The sequence below is a fragment of the Myodes glareolus genome, chromosome 8 (genome assembly GCF_982192425.1).
Source record: "Myodes glareolus chromosome 8, mMyoGla1.1, whole genome shotgun sequence".
In the NCBI taxonomy this organism is placed as follows: domain Eukaryota; kingdom Metazoa; phylum Chordata; class Mammalia; order Rodentia; family Cricetidae; genus Myodes; species Myodes glareolus.
In genome coordinates, this window is record NC_142033.1 from 18,459,043 (window position 1) to 18,485,541 (window position 26,499).

The 26,499-nt window shown below is 41.1% G+C and overlaps 1 protein-coding gene across 1 annotated transcript; it reads right to left on the reverse strand.

Moving 5' to 3' along the window:
- Positions 1–7,076: 7,076 nt before the first annotated feature.
- Dck (deoxycytidine kinase) lies at positions 7,077–25,424 on the reverse strand. The gene is made up of 7 exons (XM_048425015.3): positions 25,219–25,424; positions 20,815–20,930; positions 16,565–16,758; positions 15,536–15,683; positions 13,328–13,443; positions 11,492–11,582; positions 7,077–9,064 (listed from the first exon to the last, which is right to left on the reverse strand). Exons 1-7 carry the CDS (start codon positions 25,307–25,309, stop codon positions 9,038–9,040), a joined length of 783 nt encoding a protein of 260 aa, XP_048280972.1. The 5' UTR covers positions 25,310–25,424; the 3' UTR covers positions 7,077–9,037.
- Between the last annotated feature and the right edge of the window lie 1,075 nt (positions 25,425–26,499).

Sequence of the window (26,499 nt, forward strand, 5' to 3'; positions counted from 1 at the left end):
AAAAGTCTGTAGTGATGCTTTCTCAGCAACGATGCCTGGAAAAGCCAAAGAAATCCTTCCCACCTTGCAAGCTTCTTACACCTTCTGAAAGATGCGGGCTCAGGAGTTGCCAAATGAGATGGGCAAAGGCAGCCAAACAGGGACAACTTGCCAATCTAAAAACAGCAGGTCACGGCCAACAAACATACCATTCCTCACTTCCCTTCCCCAGCCCCACTTCTCCTCTTTCTTCTTAAGAGGTATGCATGGGTCCTGTTCAGAATTAATACAACATATATTTATATTTTTCTGTATGAATTGGTTGGTTGGGAAAAATTATAGTAAGAAAAATGCAAAAGTCAGGGCAGTTATTACTTCTACATTTATTTATTCAAATATTGTCAGGGAGAGGGAGGGGGGAGAAAAAGAGAGAAGCATATGGAGGTCAGAGGATAATTTTAGGAGTCAGATCCCTCCTCCTGCCTTGATTGGGTTCTGGGGATCTAACTTGGGTCACATCCATGCTCCAGGATAACTGGTTCACGGGCTTCCAGGCAATTCTCCTGCCTGCCTCCATCCTTACTGTAGAAATACCAGGATTGCACATTTGTCTTTTTACACAAATTCCGACGTTGAACTTGGTCAGGCTAAGCTTCCACAGCACTCATGACTGCGTTATCTCCCAGGCCCATCTGCTCTGAAGGGAAAACCAAGCACAGGTTGGGAATCACAAGCTGTCTTTACATTTTCTTTCTCTTCCCTGGAATTTCCTGAATAATGACTATTACCGCTTGTGTGTATTGTAATAAGCAAAGCCTTTCAGCTTTGATGCTACTGCTGCTTTAAAACAAGGTTCTAAGGCCACCGTTGGCAAATTAAGGAAAGCTTAAACTCACAGAAGCCAAAGCTTGCCCAAGGCATAGACAAGTAGGGGAATTTGTCTTCAAATTCTACATTTGCTACACACACACACACACACACACACACACACACACACCACCCTAAAGAGGCCAAAATAACATGGTATTTAAGATTTACCATTTTTAAGTCTTAGTAACTGAAGGGCACTTTGTAAGGCCCATTCATTAGCAATGAATTGTGATTTTCCTGGAGTCTAGTTTTGATTCCTGGATTTAAGGGAGAGAGAGCAAATTGATTTATCAGTTGTCTGTGCATTGCTACAGTGCGACCTGCTTGTCATGTCAGGCAGGTGTAAGAAATAGTGAAGCTGGCTCGAGAGCGCAGGCCTGGAGCCCCGCCCTCACCCCAACCCCCCAACCCCTCCCCCCAGCAGCACTCAGGAGGCTGAGGCAGTGCCTCAGTCACTGTTCGATTGCTGTGAAGACACCATGGCTACGGCAACTTAGAAAAGAAAAAGATAGAAAATAAACTTTAGGTTAAATAAAAAATGAAATGTCAAATTCATGAATGACTCAAGCTAAGCCATGAACACATCAAAAACTATATGCTATCATACAAACATGTACAGACACATGCAAACATGTACAGACGTATCATATGGAGAAAAGGCTACTAAAACACTGAACTGGGGGTTTGTTTACAGTTCCGGAGAGTGAGTTTTATTTTATTTAATTAACTTTTTTTTTTAACATACCAACCAGTTTCCCCTTTTTTTTTTTCATTTTATTTAATTAACATTTTTTTTCATTTTATTTTACTATTAGGTCCTTTTTTTTTTTTTTTTTCCTGACAGAGTTGGAGCTCCTGTTGATCTGAGTTCGCTAACTGGCTACCCCGGCTGGCCAGCAAGTCCTGGAGAACCATTGTCTCCTCCTACCCTAAGCACTGGGGCTAAGGACACACAGTGCCAACTGTGGACCAGAATTCAGGTCCCCATGCAAGGCAGGCACTTCACCAACTGAGGAGTCTCCCAAGCCCATGCTCTGCTTTTATCAAGACGTGTTTGTTTTTATTGTTATTGCTAAGTAAAGGGTGTTTTTTTTCATCTGAAATTATAAACCAATAGGGAAATATTAACACATTCAAATTCTAACTACACTTTAAGTTAGGCACAGGCATCTTTCATTTAACATATAATAATAACTTCAATACAGTTGATAACTAAATTTCAATTTAAAAAACATTATTACCTCTCCAATATAGAAATCAGGATTTTGGTTTCTGAATCGAAACAAGACTGCTAAAAGATAAGAAATACATACAAATATAATTATATATACACATGAGAACATGTAACAGTGATATGCACAGATATGGTTGGGTTTATGGTAGACTCTATTGCCCTATTTGTAATTTCTTATACTCTCTAACTTACTTTGTTAAATATTATCTAGGGCCGATCAAATTCAGATTGTCTCCCTTCTCTTCTTTACCATGATAACTTTGTTTTCTTTGTCTACTTTGTTTTCTGTTGTGTACTAAACACCACGACCAAAAGCAACTTGAGGAGGAACGGTTTTGTCTGACTCCCGCTTCCAGGCTGCAGTCCATCACTGAGGCAGGAACTATGTTATGCTGCTTCCGGGCTTGCTAGCACTCCTGCTCAGTTGGTTCCTCCCCAGGACTGGTACCACCCACAGTGGCCCGGACCCTCCCACAGCAGCTGGCGATCATGAAAATGCCCCACAGGCTTGTTCACAGGCCAATCTGATTGAGGCAAAACCCAACTGAGACTTCCTCAGGTGTCTCTGGCTGTGTCAGGCTCCCAGCTGAAGCTGGGAGAACAATAAAATAAAACTGCAAGCTATCAAGGGGACATTTTGGCGTATTAAATTCCTTTTAGTCCCCATTTCATGATACTACCCAGGTGTCCCTGCACTGTCCCTCTGGCCACTCCAGGAATAACAGAGCTGTTACACTAATCATAATAGTCTTACTCGTAACAAATGCCCAAATAAGAGTAATAGTTTCTTTTATTAAAAACAGAGCTATTTTTCAAAAAAGCAAATATAAATGTGCGAACATTGGGAGTTATTTTTATTTAAATCTGTCTTCTAAAAAGGAATACGAAAATCTTCATCCACCTAGCTTAAAAATAGCAGCTAACAGACAGGACGGTGCATGCTCCAATCCGCACTCAGAAGTCAATGCAGACTGCTTAAGGCCAGCATGGGTTGCCCTGAGCCCCCATTGGGTCATGACAGACGACTTGAGGGAAACAACTTGAGATTTTCTTTTGGCCTGTGTTTTAGGCCCGTTAGCTGGTAGAGAGGGCATGGTAGACACAAGACTTCATCATGGAAGCCAGGAGCTGAGACAAGTCTGCATTAGTAAGCCTCCTTCTTCCTTTTATTCCATTCAAGACCCTTTGAAACTAGATGGTGCTGCCCACACACAAGATGGATCTTTCTCCCCTTAAATAACCTTTCTGGAGGATCCGGAGAAATGCTTGAACAGTTAGTAACACTTACTACTCATGCAGAGGACCAGAGTTCAGTTCCCAACACTGGCAAACAGGTGGCTCACACCTACCTGAAACTCCAGCTCCAGTAATCTGATGCTCTCTTCTGGCCTCACCAGGCAACTGCGCTCTGGTGCACACCCCCCCACACACACACACACAAAAATACATGAATACACATTTCTTAATAAAAGAAAATGTTTAATTGGCTTTTCAGTTCCAGAGGGTTGAAATCTATGATGGCAAAGCAAAGCGTGTCGTCAGGAATAGCCAAGAGCCCACATTTCAAACCATAAGCAGCAGGCAGAGAGCTCCAGTCTTTGGACACTTCAAGCCTACCCACAGTGACACAGGTCCTCTAACAAGGATACACCTCCCAATCCTTCCCAAACAGTTAATATGTGAATCTATGGAGGCTGTTCACTCAAACTACCACAGGCTACTTCATTCTGTAGCTGACAAGACAAAGTGAAAGCCATCTAATTTGCTGGGCAGACCCTGAGATGTAATTCCAGGTGTCAATTTGTTTTCTCCACTTTTGAAGCCTTATCTAGGAATTCCACCTGTGCCAATATCTTGAAGTGTTTTCCTTGTGTCTTCTTTTGTTTCCAATCTGGTTTTGCTCAAGCTCCTTAGCTACTTGATGTCTTCTGTGCTCTCACAAGAATTTGGAGATGTTTTATCCAGTTATACAAAGTTATCCTTGGCATTAAAAGTCACCCACTGTAACCCTGGGGCCTAAATAATTTTTTTATGTCTAATGGTGTTTTTTGTTTTTTGAATTAGGTGCTGTTCTAACATTCGGCATATAAATTTATATCTCATTCTGATTTTCTTCAAGTAGCTTATATCTTGTAAAATTTGATGGGTTACTGTATTCGAGGTATTTCTTTTTATGTGTTGATTTTTGTTGAACACATATTTTTCATACAATACTTTCTAATCACAGGTTTCCCTTTCCTCATCTTCTCCCAGACCTTCTCCCCACCCCACTCATCCAACTCCATGCTTTCCCTTTAAAAAGCAAATAGGCAACTAACAAAACAAACCAAGATAGAACAAAACAATCAAACAGGAGGGAAAAGAAACAAAGAAAAAGCACAAGAAGCACACACGTGCACACATACGCACACGCAGAAACCCATAAAACACAAAGTCAGAAAACATTAGAGAAACAAGGTATTCCTTTCTTATTCCTCATTTGCATATCTTTTTCTAGTGAGATCTAGTCACATTCTTAACGATGGTTTTACTAAATACCCAACTCAAAAATGCATGCATGTATGTAGTTTAAAATAAATCTCAAACGTGGGAGGGTGTTGGGAGGAGGGGCGGAAATGGAAACTTTTATAATTTAATAAAATTACTTTCAAAAAAAATAAATCTCAAACATTATAATTCTCTGTAAATAGCCGCAGATACATAACTAGAAGTGTCCTTTACCAATCCTCTATGCACAGCTCAACCCATGCTGACAATGAAGATGAACCAGTAAGTTAAGGTGATGGCCCAGTCAGTAAAGTGCTTTCTTTGCAATCCAGAGGATATTACGTTGACCCCTAGAACCAGGTTTAAAAACAAAAACAAAAACCAAGCAGCAAACAAAAGCCATGATGTGCAATGGCAGCTTGGGAGTGTTCTAAAATATTCCTTTATACTGTGAGATGTGTCACTGTTGGCTTAATAAAAAGCTAAGCAGCCAATAGCTAGGTTTTCTTTGTTTTAGGTCTAAAAACCACTTATGAGTGAACACATATTATATTTGACTTTCTGGTCTGTCTGGATTACCTCACTCAGTATGGTGGTTTTTTTTTTTTTCTAGATCCATCCATTTGCCTGCAAATTTCAAAATGTCATTTATTTTTTTATCGCTGTGTAATACTCCATTGAATAAATGTACCACATTTTCTTTACCCATTCTTTGTTTGTGGGACATCTAGGATGTTTCCAGGTTCTGGTTATTATAAATAATGCTGCTATGAACATGGTTGAGCACATATCCTTGTGGTATGATTGTCTTTGGGGTATATATCCAACAGTTGTATTGCTGGGTCTTAAGGTAGATTGTTTCCAAATTTTCTGAGAAAACACCATACCGATTTCCAAAGTGGCTGTACAAGTTTGCACTCCCACCAGCAATGGAGGAGTGTTACCCTTACTCCGCATCCTCTCCAGCATAAGCTGTTTTCGATCTTGGCCATACTGACAGGTGTAAGCTGGAATTTTAGAGTTGTTTTGATTTGCATTTCTCTGATGCTAAAGATGTTGAGCATTTCTTTAAGAGTCTTTCAGCTCTTTGAGATTCATCTGTTGAGTTATCTTTTTAGGTCTGTACCCCATTTTTCATTGGATTATTAGTTCTTTTGATGTCAAGTTTTGAGTTCTTTGTATATTTTGGAGATCGGCCCCCTGTCTGATGTGGGGTTGGTGAAGATCTTTTTCCATTCTGTAGGCTGCCGCTTTGTGCTGTTGACTGTGTTCTTTGCTTTACAGAAGCTTCTCAGTTTCAGGAAGCCCCATTTATTGTTTCTTCAATGTCTGTGTTACTGGGGTTATATTTAGGAAGTGGTCTCCTGTGCCAATGTGTTCGAGTGTACTTTCCACTTTCTCTTCTATGAGATTCAGTGTGGCTGGCTTTATGTTGAGGTCTTTGATCCATTTGGACTTGAATTTTGTGCATGGCGATAGATATGGATCTATTTTCATTCTTCTATATGTTGATATTCAGTTATGCCAGCATCATTTGTTGAATATGCTTTCTTTTTCCCATTTTATATTTTTAGCTTGTCAAAATTCAGGTGTTCGTAGGCGTGTGGACTGACATCCATATCTTCAATTCAATTCAATTGGTCCTCCTGTCTGTTTTTATGCCATTAACAGGTTGTTTTCATTACTGTAGCTCTACAGTGGAGTTTGAAGCCCAGGATTGTGGTGCCTCTAGAAGTTCTTTTGTTGTACAGGATTGTTTTGGCTGTCCTGGGGTTTTATTCTTCCATATGAAGTTGGGTATTGTTCTTTCCAGGTCTAGCAGCTGAACATTCTTACTAGCAGTTGTCCAAGTTCTCCTCCAACCCACACTACTCTGATCCACCTCTGTTACTGTCTCTATTGCAGTTTTGGGATTAGGGTGAAATGAAATTTGAGTGGTTTGGATTTGCATCTTCTTCATGTTAATGATGATGAGTGTTTGTAATGTATTTCTTGGCTATTTTTTATGCATGCCAACATTGTGTGTGTGTGTGCGCGCGCGCGCGTGTGTGTGTGTGTGTGTGTGTGTGTGTGTGTGTGTGTGTGCGCGCATGCACTAGGCAGGAAAGCCAGGAAACGGGACCGTCCTACAACTGGAGCAGGAGTTCCAGGCAGCCAGTCTACAAAGCCAAGCTTTGTAAAAAAGACAAATGGAAGATCTGAATTACTATGAAACTACAATAAACAATCAAAACAGTGCTGACAAAAGAACAGACAAACATACCAACCAAACAGAATAAAAAAACCCAGAAAATGGCTTGAATAAAGACAGTCAGCTGATCACTTTAGAAAGAGGAGCAAAGACGGTGCTGAAGCAGGCATACAGGCACACACACAAACCCACAGACAGACCTAACACCTTCAAATACTGCAAATGGAGCACAGATCTAGAAGGAAAACGCAAAGCCATAAAATTCCTAGAAAATAACCAGATGATTTCTGGTTCAGAAAATTTAAACTCTCTCACTATAGTTCAAAAAATTTAAATGTATTTATTGACAAACATTTAAGGTGCCAAATTTATTTATATCAAGCAAGAAAAAGGTCAGATATATCACAAGACAATTTATTTTTTGTTATTACAGATTTAAAGTTGAATCCCCTTTTCAAAGATCAGTGCTACTGTACCAGTTAACCCACTAAATTATCATCTTTGAATAAGAAACCAAAAATAAAAGGTAACATTTTTACAAAGGAAAATTATAGCTTCAAAATAAATGTGATTCTTCATTTCAAGAAATTACACGTTTTTCCTAATGTGAAGTAGAAAGGCTAATTACCTGGTAAAAATAATGCAGAACTTAACTTGAAAAGACTACACTGGAAAAATAAAAATAAAAATACTTCTTTAATTATAGACAGGACGTTCCCAGCTAAACATCAAAGTGGTTTAGAGATACATGCATTGTTAACAGGAACTTAAAGCCTTAGTTATTTCCTAGTTCAACAAAAAACTGTAACATTTCCATGAAGCACTATATATAAAGCAAAATTGTTTTATCAATTATTTCTCTGTGAGTATAAGAGATTTAAGAAAAACTCTACAAAGCAAACTATGAAGCGAAGTTGTGATCACAACAGTCTCCCAGCAGAAGAGTGTGACTTCCATCTTAGATGGCCCAGCAGGAGCTGACTGGATAGCTGAAACGCTCCACCATCTACCACTGTGTCTTACCATGTATAAAGGCAGAGAGACTAATTATCAATACAGGGCCAATGCAAAACTTGTCATCATGTTCTATCATCATTTTACATAAAAACTGAAAGAAAGAGAGGAAGAACTATACTTGTATCTCAAGTGATTTCAAGAAAATCAGAGCCAGGTGCGGTGTTGTGTGTTTTTAATTCCAGCATCCCAGCTCTGGTGGGTGGAGCTCTCTGAGTTCAAGGCTAGCCCGGTCTCTATACTGAATTCCAGGTTAGCCAGAGCTGTAAAGAGACTTTGTCTCAAAAAACAAACAAACAAAAAAACAAAAGAAAAACCACAAAAGCAAAACGTAAACAAGCATTTAAATTATAGTAATTCAAGAAAAGCAGTAGCTAATTTAATGAAGTTTTATACTCATGTAATAATGTCTTAGCTACCTTTTAGATATTCTTCCATTCTCTAAAATTTACTTTCACAAAAAAAGAAAAAAGTACTCATCACAGATGAAGAAACACGTAAAGATTAAATGATTTATAAAGTAATTACACCATTACCACACTGGGAACAGAATTTAACCTCTTTCTCTACAAATGCACCACAGGCACATGAATAAACATCAACAAGGTGATGATCACATGGTCTTATCGTCAACTTTAAGTGGGGTGGAAGGAGAGGCACTTGATAAAAACAACACTACAGGGCTGAGACAGTTCACTGTAGAAAGGTTCCCTAGCATAAATGAGACCCTGGGTTTGATGTCCAGCACCACCAAAGGGAATAAGATGAAAAACAAAACACACATCAAACAAACCCCTATTCTAGGGATTCCCCAAACTACTCCTTTCAGCCTGTAATAGCTGTGCTAACTTACAAAAGATGTACATCCTCCCTGTGTAACACTAACGGAGTGAGATACTAATGAAGACATGTCTACCTGCTCAGGATAACGACCGAGAAGGCGGAGGGAGGCTGGGCCTTTCCTAACTCACTTCACTGATCCTGAGAACATCTACCTCCAGACTTCCTGGTGTGAGAGAGAAACACCTCTGATTCAAAACCGAAGGAAGTGAGGAAGAAAGGGAGGAAAGGCGGGGCACGACGTTTTACAGGGGATTCTGAATATTAAATAAAATACATATACAAAGAAAAGGTTGTTCTCCTTACAACGAAACTGGTTTAAAAACGTGACTCCTATGGAGACCTTTGTATGAAATCAAGCTATGAGGACACGCAGACAGAAGCTTCTGGAGACATTCTGTTGCCTGCAGGCTCCCGTTCAATCACAAAGTACTCAAAAACTCTTTAACCTGAGGAAGAAAAAATAAATATAATTCCTTCATATAATTTGATATCTAATATCTTATCTTCACCTACAGAAAAGTCAAACACACCAATTATATAAATAACTATCACAATACCACAGCACTTATTTTTAAAACAAATACTAAGTATTTCAATAGTAGGGTAAACAGTCTAAAATTATTAACTAATTTACATTTAAGACTTATATAATTAAAAAAATTATACAATTTTAAAAGACCTCTAACACTAATTTTATGCCTGCTCTCTCATACATACACACAGAGTGCTGTTTTTCAAGATGGGATTTCTCTGTGTAGTCCTGGCTGTCCTATAACCAACTCTGTAGACCAGACTGGTCTTGAACTCACAGAAATCCACCTGCCTCTGCTTCCCAAGTGCTGGCATTAAAGACCTGCGCCATCAACTCTGAGCTATAGTTCTCTGTATTTTTAAATAATGTAGAGCAATGATATGTAGTCTTAATACTGATAATTAAGAGATTAAACACCTTTGCAATTCAAACATAAAAATCTGTAATATTAAGGCATAAATTTATTTTTATTTTTTATGTGTGAACATTTTGCCTGCATGCATGTCTAGGTACCATGTGCATGTCTGGTGCCTAGAGAGATGAGAAGACGGTATTGGATTCCCAGAAACTGGAGTTACAGCCAGTTGCAAGTCAGCATGAGGTGCTGGGAATCCTTCTCCTTAGAAGAGCCAAGGCAAACATGTCTAGAATGATAGTGTACAGGCAAAGCTACATAAGTTTTGAATAAACCTAGCCAATAGATGAAGACTACTATGCAAGACTCTAATTCTCCACTGTAGACTATAAAATTTTCCTTAAAAGATAAAGGTTGTTGGGGCTGGAAAGATGGCTCAGCGGTTAAGAGCACTGCCTATTCTTCCAGAGGTCCTAGGTTCTATTCCCAGCAACCACATGATGGCCCAGAACCATCTGTAATGAGATCTGGTGCTCTCTCCTGACCTGCAGGCATACATTCTCGGCACCCATATGACGGCCCACTACCATCTGTAAACCCAGTTCTAGGGGCTCTGACATCTCTGCCTCCTGGAGCACTACTCACATGTGGTGCACTTACATACTTATGGATACAACACATTAAAAAATAAACTGAAGTTTAAAATAATAGAGACTAGAAATTGGCTCAGTGGTAGAGAGCCTGGGCTGCCTTCCAGAGGTCCCGGGTTCAATTCTCAGCACCCACACAGTGGCTCACTGGGATCCAACACCTTCTTCTGGTGTGCAGATACATATACAGGCAAAATACCCAAATACATAAAAATGCATAAATCCTTTTTAAAAAAGGCTTTTAAAGAATAAAATTAAAGTGGTTTTACAGATTCAGTTAAATTCGTGCTTACTATAACTGCTGCTAATTTTATTTTAATAGTGTCATATTTTAATTCTACCTTATATTTTAATATCATAAATAGAAACTAACTTGAATTTTCTACATATATATTACTTTATATGAAAAGGCAACCAACCATACACAGCAGTATTTTTCAAATGTTGAGGTTTTCCATTTTTGAGATATAGTCATTATTTTATTATAGTAAACAGCCAGATATTCATGAGAAAAAAACAAACAGAAATAGCCCCTAAGTTTCTCTCAAAACTAAACAAATTTATGTTTTTTTTCCTAGACATGAGATCACTAAGTTAATATTAATGGTACATAAGGATTTATTATATAATTCTTTCTATTATTCCCTTAATGTTCTTCAGTAAGTCTCTCCCTTATATGTATAAATTACATTACTCATTTAGATAATGATCAACTCTCAATTTTCTGAAGGTTAAATTAACCTTTGTTAAAATAATGATTCAAGGATTAGAAAAAGGCCAATTCATCCTTGACATGGTCTCCAACAAATATATAAACTAGCATTGCTTACTTCCCATACATCAGCTAAAAATGAACGAGAATATATCCTACGACTTTAAATGCCCTCCATACTGGATTCCTTGAAAAAGATAAACTAATTTTAAGCAGTTTATATTAAAGCATATGTGTATGTATGTGTGTGCATATGCGTGTGTGTATGTGTGTGTGCGCGCGCGAAGGAAAAAGTGGGACAAGGCAAGAGAAAGGGATGAGAAAAAGCACAGTGCTTCAAAGACAGACAGACCCCTGCCCTCTTTTTCAAGACAGTGTTTCTCTGTAGCTTTGGAGCCTGTTTTAGAACCACCTCTTGTAGACCAGCCTGGCCTCGAACTCACAGAGAATCACCTGCCTCTGCCTTCCAAGTGCTGGGGTTAAAGGCATGCGCCACCACTGCCCGGCTAGACCCCCAGCCCCTCTTAATGTACTTTTATAGAAGCTTTTCTGTAAGCAGCTGTTCTCACAAATTAATATAGCTGCCTAAGACAAAAACAAACACTAGGCTTTTTCTAAACACACCTTTTCAACCAGGCTTTCATGCTTGTCTTTAAAGTCTTCGTTGACATCCAGGGTGAGGATAGGCACCTCCTGAAGATAATCAAAGTTGGTTCTGTTAAAAAGAAAGACGAACAAAATCAGAAACGCACTAAATCCAGGAAAAAAATATTAAAAACTACTTCATATTCAAAAGTCAAAAGATTGTCACTCATGCTAGACTAAAGTTATCCTGCAGGGAGAGATTGGCAGTCTCTTCTTTACAGTAGATTTACTACTATGTGTACAATCATCTCAGCTACAGAATATGTAAAACTAGGCATATATGTATGTCATTCCGCAAGAACCAAAACCACGAGAAAGGTCTTGTATTCTAGCTACTGGTGTAGTGTAGTTGTAGAGTGCTTGCCTAGCGTGTCCAAAGCAGTGGGCTCCATTCCCAGCACTGCAGAAAAACAGACAGAAAACTAAACTCAAGAAAGCCATTCAGAGCCTCAGGCGCCATGCAGTTACATACTGCCCGAGAGCTGACTCAAAGTCGATGCCATTAACTGGGCTACTCTCTCAAGTCCTGGCTGAAGACACAGTTTAAACTACATCCCAGTAGCTTCCCCTGGCCACGTAAGATGCATTCCAGGATTCTCTGTAAGACTGAGATCACGGTAACATCCACGCCATATGCACTGTTTTTTCTTACACCTAACATATACATATAACTATAACACTACTTCTACCTTAAAACCGCCTTTTCCTTTCCCTAAACTGAGAGTGTTCCCCTTTCCATTTAAAGCGCACCACAGCTTCTCTCTGGCAAAAGGTTGCCAATATCCCTCACGACTCTAGCATTTCAGAAGCATTACTGAGTAAGAGAAGGGATGCTTGGCTATAAGCACTATCATATGTGACAATCTCTAAACAGAACAGTTACTAAATGACTACTGGGCACATCCTATACATGCTTAGACAAGCTCGACAGAGCGACTACTCATCGCCTAGGCACTTCTGGGTGGAACAGGACAGCCGGACAGCAGTGTTTCAACACTACTCAGAATGGATGGCAGTGCCGTCCAGTATGGCCTCAAGCTCCTGGGCTCAAGCAATTGTAGGGCAGTCTTCCAGGAAACAGGACTATAGCTGGCAAGACATGGCCAGCTTAGCAAGCAACTTTAAATTCACGAATTCTTTCTGAAATTTCACATTTAATATTTTTGAATTAAGGCTAATAATGTATAACTGAAAGTAAAAAGTTAAAGCAGGGGGCTGGAGAGATGGCTCAGAGGTTAAGAGCATTGCCTGCTCATCCAAGGATACTGAGTTCAATTCCCGGCAACCACATGGTAGCTCACAACCATCTGTAATGACGTCTGGTGCCCTCTTCTGGCCTGCAGACATACACACAGACAGAATATTGTATACATAATAAATAAATAAATAAATATTTAAAAAAAAAGTTAAAGCAGATACAACATCGGACAGACTATGCTGCCTTAAAATTACTTCTGAGTTTATCTTAGTAACAGACACAGACACAGGCTGATTTTATCACTTAAAGTAAAAATACCAATAGAAGATACTAGTCACAAAAATCTTCACACAACTGACTTAAGTATGAATACATGAGTAAACATAAAGATTAGCTGGGCAGTGGAGGCACACACATTTAATCCCAGCACCCAGAGGCAGAGGCAGGCAGACCTCTGAGGTCAAGGCCAGTCTGGTCTACAGAGTGAGTTCCAGGACAGCCAGGGCTACACAGAAAATATCCAGTCTCGAAAAAACAATTACTCACATCGCCCATCTCCTAGACTAAAATCCGATAAAGGGAACCACAGTGAATAGCAAATAGGAAGAAAGCCTTACTTCAGAGTTCGATGAAGGAGCCAGCTCTCATGTTTATAGTGAAGTTTCGCTAAATATTCAAGAGGAATGCCTTGTTCTTCGTTTCTTCCCCGTAAATATATCCTATTTAAGCATTTCTAAAAGTAAGCAGTAAGAAAAATTTGAGCAACGATTTGCGTCTACTACCGTTAAAATTTCCTTTCTGCTGTCTTCACGTTAGCCAAAACCCTGTATTTGTATTTTTTCTAGAAAGTTGATATAGCTAATTTTTCCCTATAAGTGTTATTTTAGTCAGTTATTTTAATTAAGCTGAACTTTGAAAAATAAATCAGTATCCACATATGAAACACACTAATCTAATTAAGTATTATAAAAGGGGGGGGAGCTGAAGATCATTAAATATCTACCTACTTTTTTTTTTAGAAAACAACCAGAGTGATCAATCTATCCATCCTACTTGCCATTAAGCAACTGTGCTTGGCTGGACTCCAACCCTGTAAGAGCAGCTTGTCCCTGAACCACCAGAACCTGAAAGAACACGGGGTCCTTTATACCTGTCTTCTATATGTATGATAGAGCAAGGTGGCCACCAGCCACCACGGCTTTTCAGCACTTGAAGCATGGCTAACATGGTGACCAAAGAGAAGAATTCTCAAACTTTGTATATAATTTTAATAATCACAAGCTTCCACAGCCACATTTGACGGTGTGACTCTCAATCATTTTTCTCTAACGGTGTACATATAAAGGAAATTCCATACAATTTGTGGGAGCTCATCAACACCCAGATATACGAACAACCACACTGTGCCCTGTGGTGAAGCACCTGTCTACAATGCTCAGTATCTCTAGTTCAATCCCCAGAGCTGCAGAAGAAAGAAAAAAAGGACCCCCAACAAGTAACGTTCACCAGACTATGCAGCCCGTAAACTGTGACAGTCTACTAAAAATCCTTTCTTCAGTAATTTTTAATTAAAACATACAAATGAGCCCAGTGTGGTCATGTATGCCCTTTAGTTCCCGCTCCCAGGAGGCAGAGGCCAGCCTGGTCTACGAAGTGAGTTCCAGGATAGGCAGGATTACATAAAGAGTTTGTCTCAAAAGACAAACACAGGTCATAAATGAGAGCTTGGGAATACAGCTCCGTCAGTAAAGCGCTGACCACACCAGCACACGCACCTGTGCTAGATCCCAGCACACACAAAATCTCAGAGAGACAGAAGCAGGCACATCCTCTGCTCGGCTGAGACAGAGAGAAGCAGTCTTCTCCAGGGACAAGCCCCATGGTAGGTTATCCAATCCCAAGCAACCAGTCCCAAACACATAGTCATGGGAGCAAGAAGGCTGTGTTTATAAGTTTATATACACATACATACGTAACAATAATAATTAAAAACTTAAAAGGTTTTGAAATTAAAATTTCAAAAAAATTTTGAAAGTGAGGACATGGGAGAAGTCAGAAGAAGGAAAGGGAAAAGGAAACAGTCAGTCTAGCTGACTGGACCTTTCTGGACTCGTGTAATATAATACACAAATAGAAAATGAATTTACCTAATAAAAGGTGTATTTCTCAGGGAGTTCTCTTAGTTGGAAACAACAAGATCTCTGACTCTCTTTGCAAGTGCGTCACTATTTCTTTGTACCAATTCACAAGTAACCATAAGATGTTTCTTAAAGTGGCCCTCCAACAGAGAGCAAGCATCTGGGAAGCTTCCACTATGTCCCCAGACCTTCCAGTGGTCCGAGAAATCCAACAATAGCTAAAACAGCTCACCTAAGTCTCACCTAATCAAGCCTCTTCTTCTAGCTCTGATAGGACAAGAAGCTGAGTTAGGAATTAAGACTGAAAAAAAAAAAAAGGATTGGTGAAGAACAGAGAAACTGCTCTGAGTTTCCAGGTTAGGAGCTAAAGAGTTGATTTTATTTATTTTTAACTTTATGTCAATGAGTGCTGGCTGTATGTATGTCTGGCCAGCTCATGTGTGCAGTACCCATAGGGGCCAGAAGAGGGCATCAGAGTCCCTGGAACTGGAGTTACAGATGATTGTGAGCCACCATGTGGATGCTAGGAATTGAACTTCAGGTCTCAGAAAGAACAGTCAGCTCTCTTAACCACTGAGACATCTCTCTAGCTTGGAAGTCGGTTTTAAATTGTCATTACTACATCCGTCTTGTGATTTCTATTACTTCAGAATTTCAATGGCACAAGCAAATGTTTATTGGTCTCACCTCTGGAGTAGCTCGTAGATAAATGATTCCATCCAGTTCAAGACTTTGCCCAAACTGGCTATTCATCCAGTCATGCCAGTCCTGATATATTGTCCACTCTGTTTCATTCATGCAGTCAGATTCATACAAATTAGATGCGAAAATATACCTGAAGGAGAATCTTTGTCAGCATACACATCCCCTCAAACACAGACACACCAATTATGACAGAGGAAACGGGCGTAAAACACACTCCTAAATCCCGTGGCAATGAGTGCCTTGGAAAACGTACACAAGAAATGGGTTCTTTCCCAGTAGCTCTCAAAATGTTGAATAAGGATCCCTGGAGGTCCCCAAGCTCCGTCCAGATCTATGAGAAGCCAACTTACTTCACATACTACTATATTTCAACCAAAATACATATACACACATATAAATATACAAGCATGGATAAAAACCCAGTTTTATTAATTCAGACATTAAAGAGCTACAAAAAAATGTAAAGCAATGCTACTCCTTTCAATCTATTTTTGTTTTAAACCAGAGGTTTTCTATGTTAATAGAGTATGTTTATTATTGATTCTTTCATTTTATATTTTGTATATTGATTGTATACTGATTCCTAATCTTAATTTGTAATATATGTATCAACTGACAAAACTTTTTAGACTACTTTACAATTAAAAAAAAAGGGATCCTGAGACCAAAAACTTTAAGGGCCTCTATTCTGAGATAATTAAAAAGGTCAAAAGGCAGAGTAATTCTAAAACACCTTTAGAAATTTTTAATTTTTGTCTTCTTTTTCTAGGCGAGAGTCTAGGATATAAATCCAGATATAATCAGAACAGATGAGAATTCTAAGGGGTTGGAGGGAAAAGGGGCTCTGTCAAAACGTCATTAGCACCACAAACAATGCTAAAGCTATTTTTCAATGTAATTTTCTATCTAAAACCTCCAACTCAGCCTCCAATTTGACTACCAGGAAATGAGAAAAAAAGGGAAGTGTCTAGATATAAACTCCAAAGAGCCAAATATAAGCCATTTGCATACCTGTCACTATACACAGATCGCTCAAAAAATAATACCGGTTTCTCTGCATCTTTGAGCTTGCCATTGAGGGAGGCGAGCTGAGCTCGGATCCGGCTGAGACAGGCATAGGATTGGAAGGTAAAAGACCACCGTTCCGGTTTCTCATACATCATTTGAAGAACATTCCCACCACTTTTCTGGGACGTTGTCAATTCCTAAATTGGCAAAAGAGGTAAACAAACAAACAGAGAAATAAGACTGCCAATAGGGTTACTGTAACTTTTTTGTCTTGTTTTCTGAGACAAGGTCTCACTATGTAGCTCTGACTGTCCTAAAACTCAGGATACAGACCAAGGTGTTCTGGAAGTCACAGACATTCACCTCCTGCCTCTGCCTCACAAATGTTGAGATTAAAGAGACGAGCCACCATGTCCCTGGCTATCTTAACTTTTTAAGAGGTTCAAAAAGAGAAACTAGGGGGAAGGGTCCTAGAGAGCAGGCTCTATGCTGAAGAGCACCTGCTGCTCTTGGAGAGGACAAAGGTTTGGCTCCAGCATCCATGTAGTGGCGATTCCGGAAGATCTGATACCCTCTTCTGGCCTCATGGGCATTGCAACCACAATACAGACAGATATACAGGCAAAAGGCTATACAAAATAAATAAATCTTTAAAAAATCTTTCATAAATACGTTATTAGCAAAATCAAAACATTAAATTATTTCTCCTCACTCTTTTCTTACCTGATGTCTAAAATAACCCTTTCTCACAAGTGACTAACGACCTACAGAAAAAATGTCAATACTTAAAAGCTAAATAAATACATTTGATTTATAATAGAAATTTTAATAGTTTTTAAAATAGAAAAGACAGAGAATATTGTACTCCTATTGCCCTCTCGGAATAATCAGCTATGAGTCTGGCAAGGTCAGAGGAAGTGCTGGCCACTCAAGCCCGATGACACCAGTTTGACCCCTGGAACCCATACAAAGGTAGAAGAACACCAACTACAGAAGTCTGCCCTCTGATTTCCACGTTTCTGCATCAGATATATGCCCACACACAAGCACTGATAGACACAAACAAAATTTTAAAAAAAATCATCTACATGGGGGCTGGGGCAACGCTCATTGGTTAAGGACATTTATTCCTCTTGCACAGGTTCAGTGCCCAGCACCCACATGGCAGCTACTATAACTCCAGTGTCAGGAAATCTGACGCCCTCTTCTGATCTCTGCAGGCACCACTCACACATATGATGCACATACATACACACGCAGGCGAAACACTCATACCCTTAAAACAGAGTAAACAAATATCTCTAAAAAGAATCAGCTACAGCTAAGTCACACACGCCTCTCTCGGGTGAGACACATATACTCCCAGTTTATCAGCTTCCAACAGTCCCCGATTTTCTAACAGATCAAACTTAAGGGTGCTCTTCCACTTACAATGGGATTCTGCCCTTATAAATAAATCCCACACTGAAATTATGGAAGGGTGAAATGTGTCAAAGCTTAAAAGGACAGTACATGACAAGAAACTTCTCATTGTTTGGTGTCACTGTGATTTCACTGCTGGTGTCTACCACAAGAGAGTACCACATGTCTATGAGTTCGAAGCCAACCCGGCCTACAGAGAGAGTTCTAGGACAGTCAGGGATACACAGAGAAACCCTGTCTCAGGGAGAAAAAAGAAAGAAGCAATTAAATAAAAGCTTTGAGACTACATAATGCAAATCAGCAAAGAGAGTAAACTACTGCTTTAAGTGAGCCTGCAAAACAAAGACTAATCATCTGTTGGTTTTCAAAATCATTTCGCCAGAATTTAGGGAATGAAAAAGAAAACCATGTAATCTTTGTACTTTACCATGTCAGACTGGAGGTAGACGGTTGGTAGCACAGTAACACTTCAGCCACTAGATGGCAGGTATAAAAAACCCACTAAACAACTTACAGCCAAGTAAGTTAAGCATACAGACGGACAGTTAGTTACTGAGGGAAGAGAGGAAGGCTCTAATGCCAAGTTCTTCCAACTCCACAACCTCCAGGAAGTAAAACAAGATCAAAAGGAGGACTGGTGGGTTAGGTCTCCACACAGTCTACTCCTCAGTGATGACAGGATCCTAAGACAGCCGAGTTTCAGAGACTGGGCAATTCATATTCTAACTACAAAGAACGGATCAAGAACGAGTTGGAGAAGGGTTGGATGAAGAACAGAAGTCATTTCACTTGTGTTGCTTTGTGGTGCTAAGGCTGAACCCCAGGGCCTTGGGCACGCTAGGTAAGCAACTTACTGTTGTGCTATATCCTAGCCCTGAACCCCATTTTTTGTGGAGAGGATGAGTAAAGACAACATACAAAAATACAGAGAAGCTATCCACCTACTTACTGCTTCATGTTTCACATTACCCACAAAATACTGTTCCCCACATTTTCGGAACCCTACTTGAAGCACAGAAGACCACAGCCTCAAGCACACAAAAAACGAGAAAATGAATTCCATACGGGGAGTAGTCCCTTTAAGGTTTAGTATTTGATATTCAAAGGATCGGGATATATTTAGTTGTGCCCAAGCCTAAAATTAACTATGCTTTGCAAATAAAAGTGTGAGAAATATGTTTAGCTATCGAAACCCTTTTATCTAAAAGAGTCCAAGAGAGAGAGAGAGAAGAAAAATTCACAAATACCCCTGTGTGGGCTAGTTTCATGTCAACCTGACACAAGTTACAATCATCTGAGAGGAGGGGACCTCAATTTAGAAAAGGCCCCCATTAAATCTGTCTGTAGGCAAGCCAGCAGGGTGTTGTCTTAATTAGTGATTGATGGGTGAGGACCAAGGCCACTGTGGGTGGGGATCCCCCCTGGGCTGCTGGTCCTGGGTGGAGGAAGCCCAAGCAGCACCCCTCCTCCAGGTTCCCGCCCTGACTTCCTTAGGTGATGAACAGTGATGTGGAAGTCTAAGCCAATAAACCTTTCCTCCCAAAGTTGCTCCTGGTCTGGTGTTCCGTGACAGCAATAGTCACCGCAGCTAAGACAACCCACGAAGGCTGTAGCTTCCTGCTACTCATTCCCTCCCATATGCCCAATAATTCCCAGAAATCCTCACATCAACAGCTCTCCTTTTTTTTTTTTTGTCAAGTTTTTTCAGACTGAACAAGCTTCTGACAGGCCCGCCCAACTTCTCTACTTTCAATTTCGCTTCTCCAGAAATGAAAATGCTTAGGAACCATTAGCACACACAGCCAGAACTTCCTCCAGGAAAGAAGGAACCGAAGTCTTTATCCCCCTGTTTTCTCATCTGCAGTGCTGGACTGAAAAGAGCTAGGAAATGAACCGTCCAGAATGGAAGCCTGTGGAGAACGACGGCATAGGACAGGGAAATAGGACAGAAATGGATTTCCAGGGGCTGGAGAGATGGCTCAGTGGTTAAGAGCATTGACTGCTCTTCCAGAGGTCCTGAGTTTAATTCCCAGCAACCACATGGTGGCTCAGAACCACTGGTAATAAGATCTGGTGCCAACTTCTGTCTGCAGGGACACATGCAGGCAGACCATTGTATACACAATAAATAAATAAATCTTTAAAAAAATGGATTTCCAATGATAAAGGGCTGAAAAGATTAATAAAATCCAATTACTGGAGGTTTTGGTTTTCTTATATGTTTTCACTTAAATTATAAAAAAAAACACTCAAAAATTTGTAATTAGATTTTTAAGTTACTTTCACTTTTTTTGTTTTTGTTTTTTCGAGACAGGGTTTCTCTGTGTAACAGCTCTGGAACTCACTCTATAGACCAGGCTGGCCTCAAACTCACAAGCCCACCTGCCTCCGCCTCCCGAGTGCTGGGATAAAAGGCGTGCGCCATCACTATCAGTTGCTTTAAGTTTCTTGAACTTTCATAAACCTTAAACTGTGATGTAATAGTGCCTAAATCTTAAATGCACAGCTAGACTTGAAAGTGGTTACTGGAAAGGGAAGGGGGGGGGGTGCAAGAGACAAAACACACTGCTCCCCTAACCTAAAGAATTTTTATTTATTTATTTATTTTTTTAATGTGAACGGGTGATTTCTCCGAATGTATGTCTGTGCACTGAGTTGTTCTTGGTACCCACGGAGACCAGAAGAAGGTATCAGAACCCCGGGAACTGGAGGTACAGACAATTCCGAGCTACTACATAGATGCTGGGAACTGCACTTCCGTCCTGTAGAACTGAGCCACCCTCAGGTCCTAAAGAATTTCTATCGTATTCACTTAAATTTCACTTGAATACCTCAAACTCATCTTGCGTATTCTGAACGTTGCACCACCTGGCAACTGGCTCAGGAACCACTTCCCAGTCCTCACAGACTTGCTTCAGGATGTTCACGAATGTGGACTTCCCAGCGGCTGTCACAAAAAAGAAAAGACAAAACTAAGAAAAGGTGTTTGAAAAGCAAACATAACCAATGGCCATCAGCGTTTACAAGAATAAGAGTGAAAGGTACATACGCAGAAACAGTAAGACCTTTTCTTCACCTTTATTTTTATAAATGAAAACTTAAAGACGGTCCCTAGCCAACTGTGCTAAACAAATTTGTTAGCAAGGAAGAGAAGACCTGAAACCCTGCTTAAGTTTACAAAAGATATCATGACAGGAAAAAACCATCTGCCTTCTGGCCCACCTTTCTTTCCTCAGCCAAGCCCTTAGAAAAAGAACTTTCTGGAGAGTGGTAAAGCCTGTCCTTCAGCCAGTTGTATGAACTTGACCAAGTCCCTGACCTCAGTTCCTCATAACCCAGGAAGAAAAAAATAGTACTGAAACTATTGGGATGCCCAGTAAATGACTTTCTCCTACCTCTGCTTTCTCAGTCTGAAGAGCTCTCGCTAAGAGTAGCCTGAACTTCGAACTCCCAATCTAGCAGGCTAAGCTAAAGAGATTTTGAATTCTAGCCCAGCCTGGGCTACGTGATGAGACACAACTCAAAAAACAAACGACAGCAGGTGTAACAGCCACACCCACAACCCCAGCACTCGGAAGGCTTAGGTAGCAGGGCTGCTCTGAGTTCAAGTTCAAACTGGGCTAACCATGCTCCACACAAAATTAAAAAAAAAAATTAAAAACAGGAAAAGTAGGGTAGACACCCCAATACAACCAAAGTAATTTACCAATAATAAACAAACCAATTAAGAAATAACTATACAGGGGGCTGGAGAGATGGCTCAGTGGTTAAGAGCATTGTCTGTTCTTCCAAAGGTCCTGAGTTCAATTCCCAGCAACCACATGGTGACTCACAACGATCTGTAATGAGATCTGGTGCCCTCTTCTGGCCTGCAGACACACACACAGACAGAATATTGTATACATAATAAATAAATAAATAAATAAATAAATATTTTTTTAAAAAAAGAAATAACTATACAATCAATGGGAAGACGCATCCAATGCTTAAGAGCTGGCGCCTACTACAATCTGATCCTAATAAGCCTATGGCTAGAGAAATAACTTTAGGTCTTGCAAAGCACTTCCTATGACTAACAGCTGGAGAAGTCTGCCTCGATTTTATGGTTCTGTGCCCTGTATCAAACCCTTAAATAATAATAATAATAATAATACAGCTTTACTTTTCCTGATCATTCACTAGTTTCTAAGGTATCCATGAAAAAAAAGACAAAAATAGCTTATGTGTAATCAGGACATACTATAGTCATCATTTTGGTTATCAATGAGTCTGGACCTTGTGGCGCAGAGGGCGTAGCAGTTCTTCTAATGCCCACCACACCCTTTCTATCGTAAGTCACCAAATGTGGCTATATGAGGCATCCATCACTGGCCAGTATTATAGTCTTCCTTCCTCCACCTTACACACACAATATATATATATAGCTTCAGTATCTTCGCCAAGTATCCTCTTCCTTATAAACAGGCTCAGGGTTGGCACCAAGAACTTACCTTTGACTTTCAGAAGTACAGACAAAACTCCAACACTATACAAGGCCAGAAGGAAATCAGGAAGAACCTTAGAGACTCATGCACAGATGAAGGAAAGGGGGATCAATAGGGTCACAGGGTGGGTGAAGAACAGCATATCAAAGCTGCTAAATCCCAAAAAGAGAAGAAACAAAGGCAAAGATAAACTGGGCGGCTATTTAGTTGAGGGAAAACATGGGTGACCAAAATTCTGTGTGGAAAGGATAAGTTTACAGAGAGTAATGCATCCAGAAGTATGATTTAAATGGTCATCACTCACTGGCCTCGGCGGAAAGGAGAACATGATATCCAGGGTAGCCAAAAAACACACTGAAGTATCTCAGACTAGTCCAGAATCTAAAGGTACTTACGGCTAACACATAAAGCCTTCTCTGACACCAATTGCAACCACAAAAAGCTCGCAGAGTTACACTTTAAAATTGCAAATGTTAAATTTTACTTTAAGCTGAGCAATCAGAATCAATTGCAGTTCGTAAACAATCACTACCCAGATCCTTCCTGAACGTCTGGGATCAGAGCTGGGAAAAGCTAAGAAACTAATATTCTACGAAGGTGAACGATCACAATAAGCAAGAACACCTGTTAATAGCTTTCCAAGTCACAGTAGGAGAGGTGATGGCGCAGGGTTTGGATGCTGTGCACTCAAAAGCAGGTAGCCACGCTGGTTGGTCTACACAGTGAGTTCCAGGTCAGCCTGATCTACACAGTGAGTTCCAGGCAGGTCAGGGCTGTACAGTGAAACCATCTCAAACAAAACACAAACAACCAGAAAGTCATGGTTAACAAACAAATCCCTAATGCGAAGCAATCATCACCACGCTACGTCATTCTGAACACACTGAAATGAGTCAACAGGGCCTCCATAAACCTAATCTCTGGGAGTAACTCAGCAACACGGAACAAGAGAAAACAGGTTACGTGACTACGCAACTAAAAATGACCAAACAATCTTCAAATTTTAGGATGAACAGAAGAATTACAAGGTAGTCTTCACAGATTGCACAACCTTTACATCAACAGGACCCAACAAATAAAGGTAAGAGGGATGTAAACAACCATACAAAGCTACAGGAGCAAGAGGCAAGAGGTGCCGCCTCCCTGCAGGAAAGATCACAAGTGGCTATCTTAACATGCAGAATCTAAATGGCAGTCCCTCCAACACTGCTGTAAGTCTACTCGCCAAATCACCAGATTCTTTCTTTTTGGTCGGTCAAAGACCTAGATGCTCAAGGGAAATCTCAATACTTGTAACTAGCTTTTCCTAATGGTGTGCAAAGGCCGGCCATTAACATGCAGCTCTTTCCAGATCAGTAGGGAGGAGGTCAGGGAGGGATTTCAGGCACAGACATTCACAAATGCTTTCAGGGATGAGAAGATTGAAGATGAATAGAGGCAGGGAGACCTCTAGGTGTATGTTGCCTGGGTTTGAGGGAAAGGAGATAGATAATCCACTATGGTTCTGATCCCAGGGGTCGTCCACTGAAATCTACTTCAAAGATGACTTTATTAAGAACTTCCTCCTGTTTTTACGTACAGTCATCTTTATCTACTAAGAGATGTGTGTTGTCTTGCTGGTAAGCATGACATCTCAAAGAACTTTTAAGAAATACGTATCTCTTCCAATTCGACCTGTGTCTAAGGATGGGGTAAGTAAAGTAAGCCCTCTTGTCTGTGTTTCAGCTCTGCTCTCGTGAAGGCATCCACACCTGCTTGCCTTCTTAAAGAGTGGGTACTTTGAATGTGATCCAAATGAAACCATCTGTGGCACACATCAACAGTCAGTGCTCAACTTGCAGCCCCCAAATGACAGCCGTATAAACAGGAAACACCATCAGGTTTCCTGTGGTCGGAAGTGTAAAGGAATGGGAGATTCGTGTTCACCTTGCAGAATCACATGCACGGTGTAGTTTATCCCAATTAGGACAGAAATTCCTCGTATGCCTACACAGTCTTAGGAATTGCCACCAGCGTCAACCCAAAAATGTTGACCATGGGGGAACAGATGAGGAATATACCATTTAGTGGAATATTATTCAACACTATTTTTTAAGTACTACAATGGGCCAGGCGTGGTGGTGCACTCTTTTAATTCCAGTACTTGGGAGGCAGAAGCAGGCAGATCTCTGAGAGTTCAAGGTTCTACATAGTGAGTTCCAAGTCAGTCAGGATTACATAGAGACTCAGTCTCAAAAAAGCCAAATTTAAAAAAAAAAAGTACCACAGAAACAAAGCATGAGCGAATCGTAAAAGCACTCTGGTAAACCATACAAGACATTGAAGACCAGACACTCTGGTTCTGCTTAGAACGCTGTGGAAAAAAACAAAATTTGCATGGAGTAAAAAGTAACAAGTCAGGGCTTGTACAGGGAGAATTCTAGAGCTGACTACAAAGAAGCACAAAGGGAACTAAAGGGGGAGGTGACGAAAATGTTCTCAATTTGCAGCAAAACTGCAAAGTTAGTGAAACCTACCGGAAGAGCACACCTAAAAAAAGGGGGTCGCTTACCTAAGTAACCTCTCAAGACAAGCAGCATCCCCCCAACTGCGCCCCGAATCCTCGCGTTTGGAAGTTCCTAACAAAGAGGGTGCAGTGGCCCAGAGCGCGCCTCACAAAGCCCCGGGATGGCGCAGGGCCAGAGGAGCCACCGTGCGGGCGCGAAGGGAACGCCGAGCACCGGCACCGGTACCGGAGCGGGGTCGCCTTACCGATGTTCCCCTCGATGGAGATCTTCTTGATGCGTGTCCCCTCGGAGCTGGCGGAGGGAGAAGGGCAGAACCTCTTGGGCGGGGTGGCCATGCCTGGCTCGCGACGGCTCGGGCTCGGGATGCAGGAGCGCGGCGGTGCTGGGAGCTCCGCTGAAGCGTCACGCTCGCGCCGGCGGGACCCGCACTTTGACTTTGGCGCGCGGCTGCGCAGGCGGCTGGGCGGGCCCGCGGAGCGGCCACGCCCCGGCGGCCCCGACTCCCACCCTCCACGCCTCTCCCTCTCCAGCCCGCGGTGCCGGGAGTGTGGCACCACCCGGGCAGCCAGGCGCCCCGGGGCGCTGGGGGCAGGGGGCGGGCCTTGCGCTGCGAGCTCGTCGGAGGGCAGGGGCGGGGCTTGCGCGATGAGCTCATTCGACGGCAGGGGGTGGGCTTTACAGTGTGAGTCCTTCTCCCCGTGTCAGGCTGGGAGGTTAGAACTCGGCTGGAAAGAAAAGTAGGAAGTAGAAAATTCAAACTGAGGAGCCTCAGTAGGTGTCTCTACAGGAAGCGTGTAGCTGTCCCGCACTGTTAAGAGGTTTTTCGTTAACCAGTGACCCAGTGCTAATCCCACTTTAGGGCCGGGAATGAAAAGAAGTGCCGTGAGTGACCGAAGGACAGGACTACCCCTAGGTATGGTGGAGAAAATTTATTTTGATAAATTTAGATAAAAGGGACAGCATAGGTAGAAGCAGGAACATCTGGGAGAGTCCAGAGTGGACATGACCAGACTGAACTGGGCCATAAGAGAAAAGAAAAGGCATAAGGGGGGAGACGAGGGAACCAGGTGGAGCATCCAAAAGACCAAAGGTACAAAAAGGAGCAGGTAATGTCGTCGTCGTCTCCCCCCCGCCCCCCAATTCCCCTTTTAAAACTTAAAGAGCAGAAATTTAAAAGTGTGTCTGTGGACTGACTGAATTTACGGCCCACTCCCTAACACTGCTAGGGTGGCCTGAGACTAGCAAGGCCAGGGACCTACAGGAAATCCAAATACTGTTCTGCTAATGGACCCATAGGTCCCTGTCTCATTCAGTCAGCATTCAACTTCCCCTGCAGGAGATGGAACAAAAACAAACTCACAACTAAACAAAGTGCATTTTCTTAATTCAGTAGAAAGGTTCACAAATATTTCATTATTTTGCTATCTTTTCACAGCAAAAGTACATACTAAAGAAAACATCAGTTTTAAATTCAAGCATATAAGCCCTAGACCCAATAACGTGTACAATTCCTTAACTTTAGTTT

What these genes read in the sequence shown, in the direction of transcription:
- Dck (XM_048425015.3), bottom strand. Translation starts at nt 25,309, where the DNA reads ATGGCCACCCCGCCCAAGAGGTTCTGCCCTTCTCCCTCCGCCAGCTCC. An exon ending in CTCCATCGAGGGGAACATCG is followed by an intron (nt 20,931 to 25,218) that starts GTAAGGCGACCC and finishes TTTTTGTGACAG; the next exon opens with CCGCTGGGAAGTCCACATTC. An exon ending in CGATCTGTGTATAGTGACAG is followed by an intron (nt 15,684 to 16,564) that starts GTATGCAAATGG and finishes ATTCTCCTTCAG; the next exon opens with GTATATTTTCGCATCTAATT.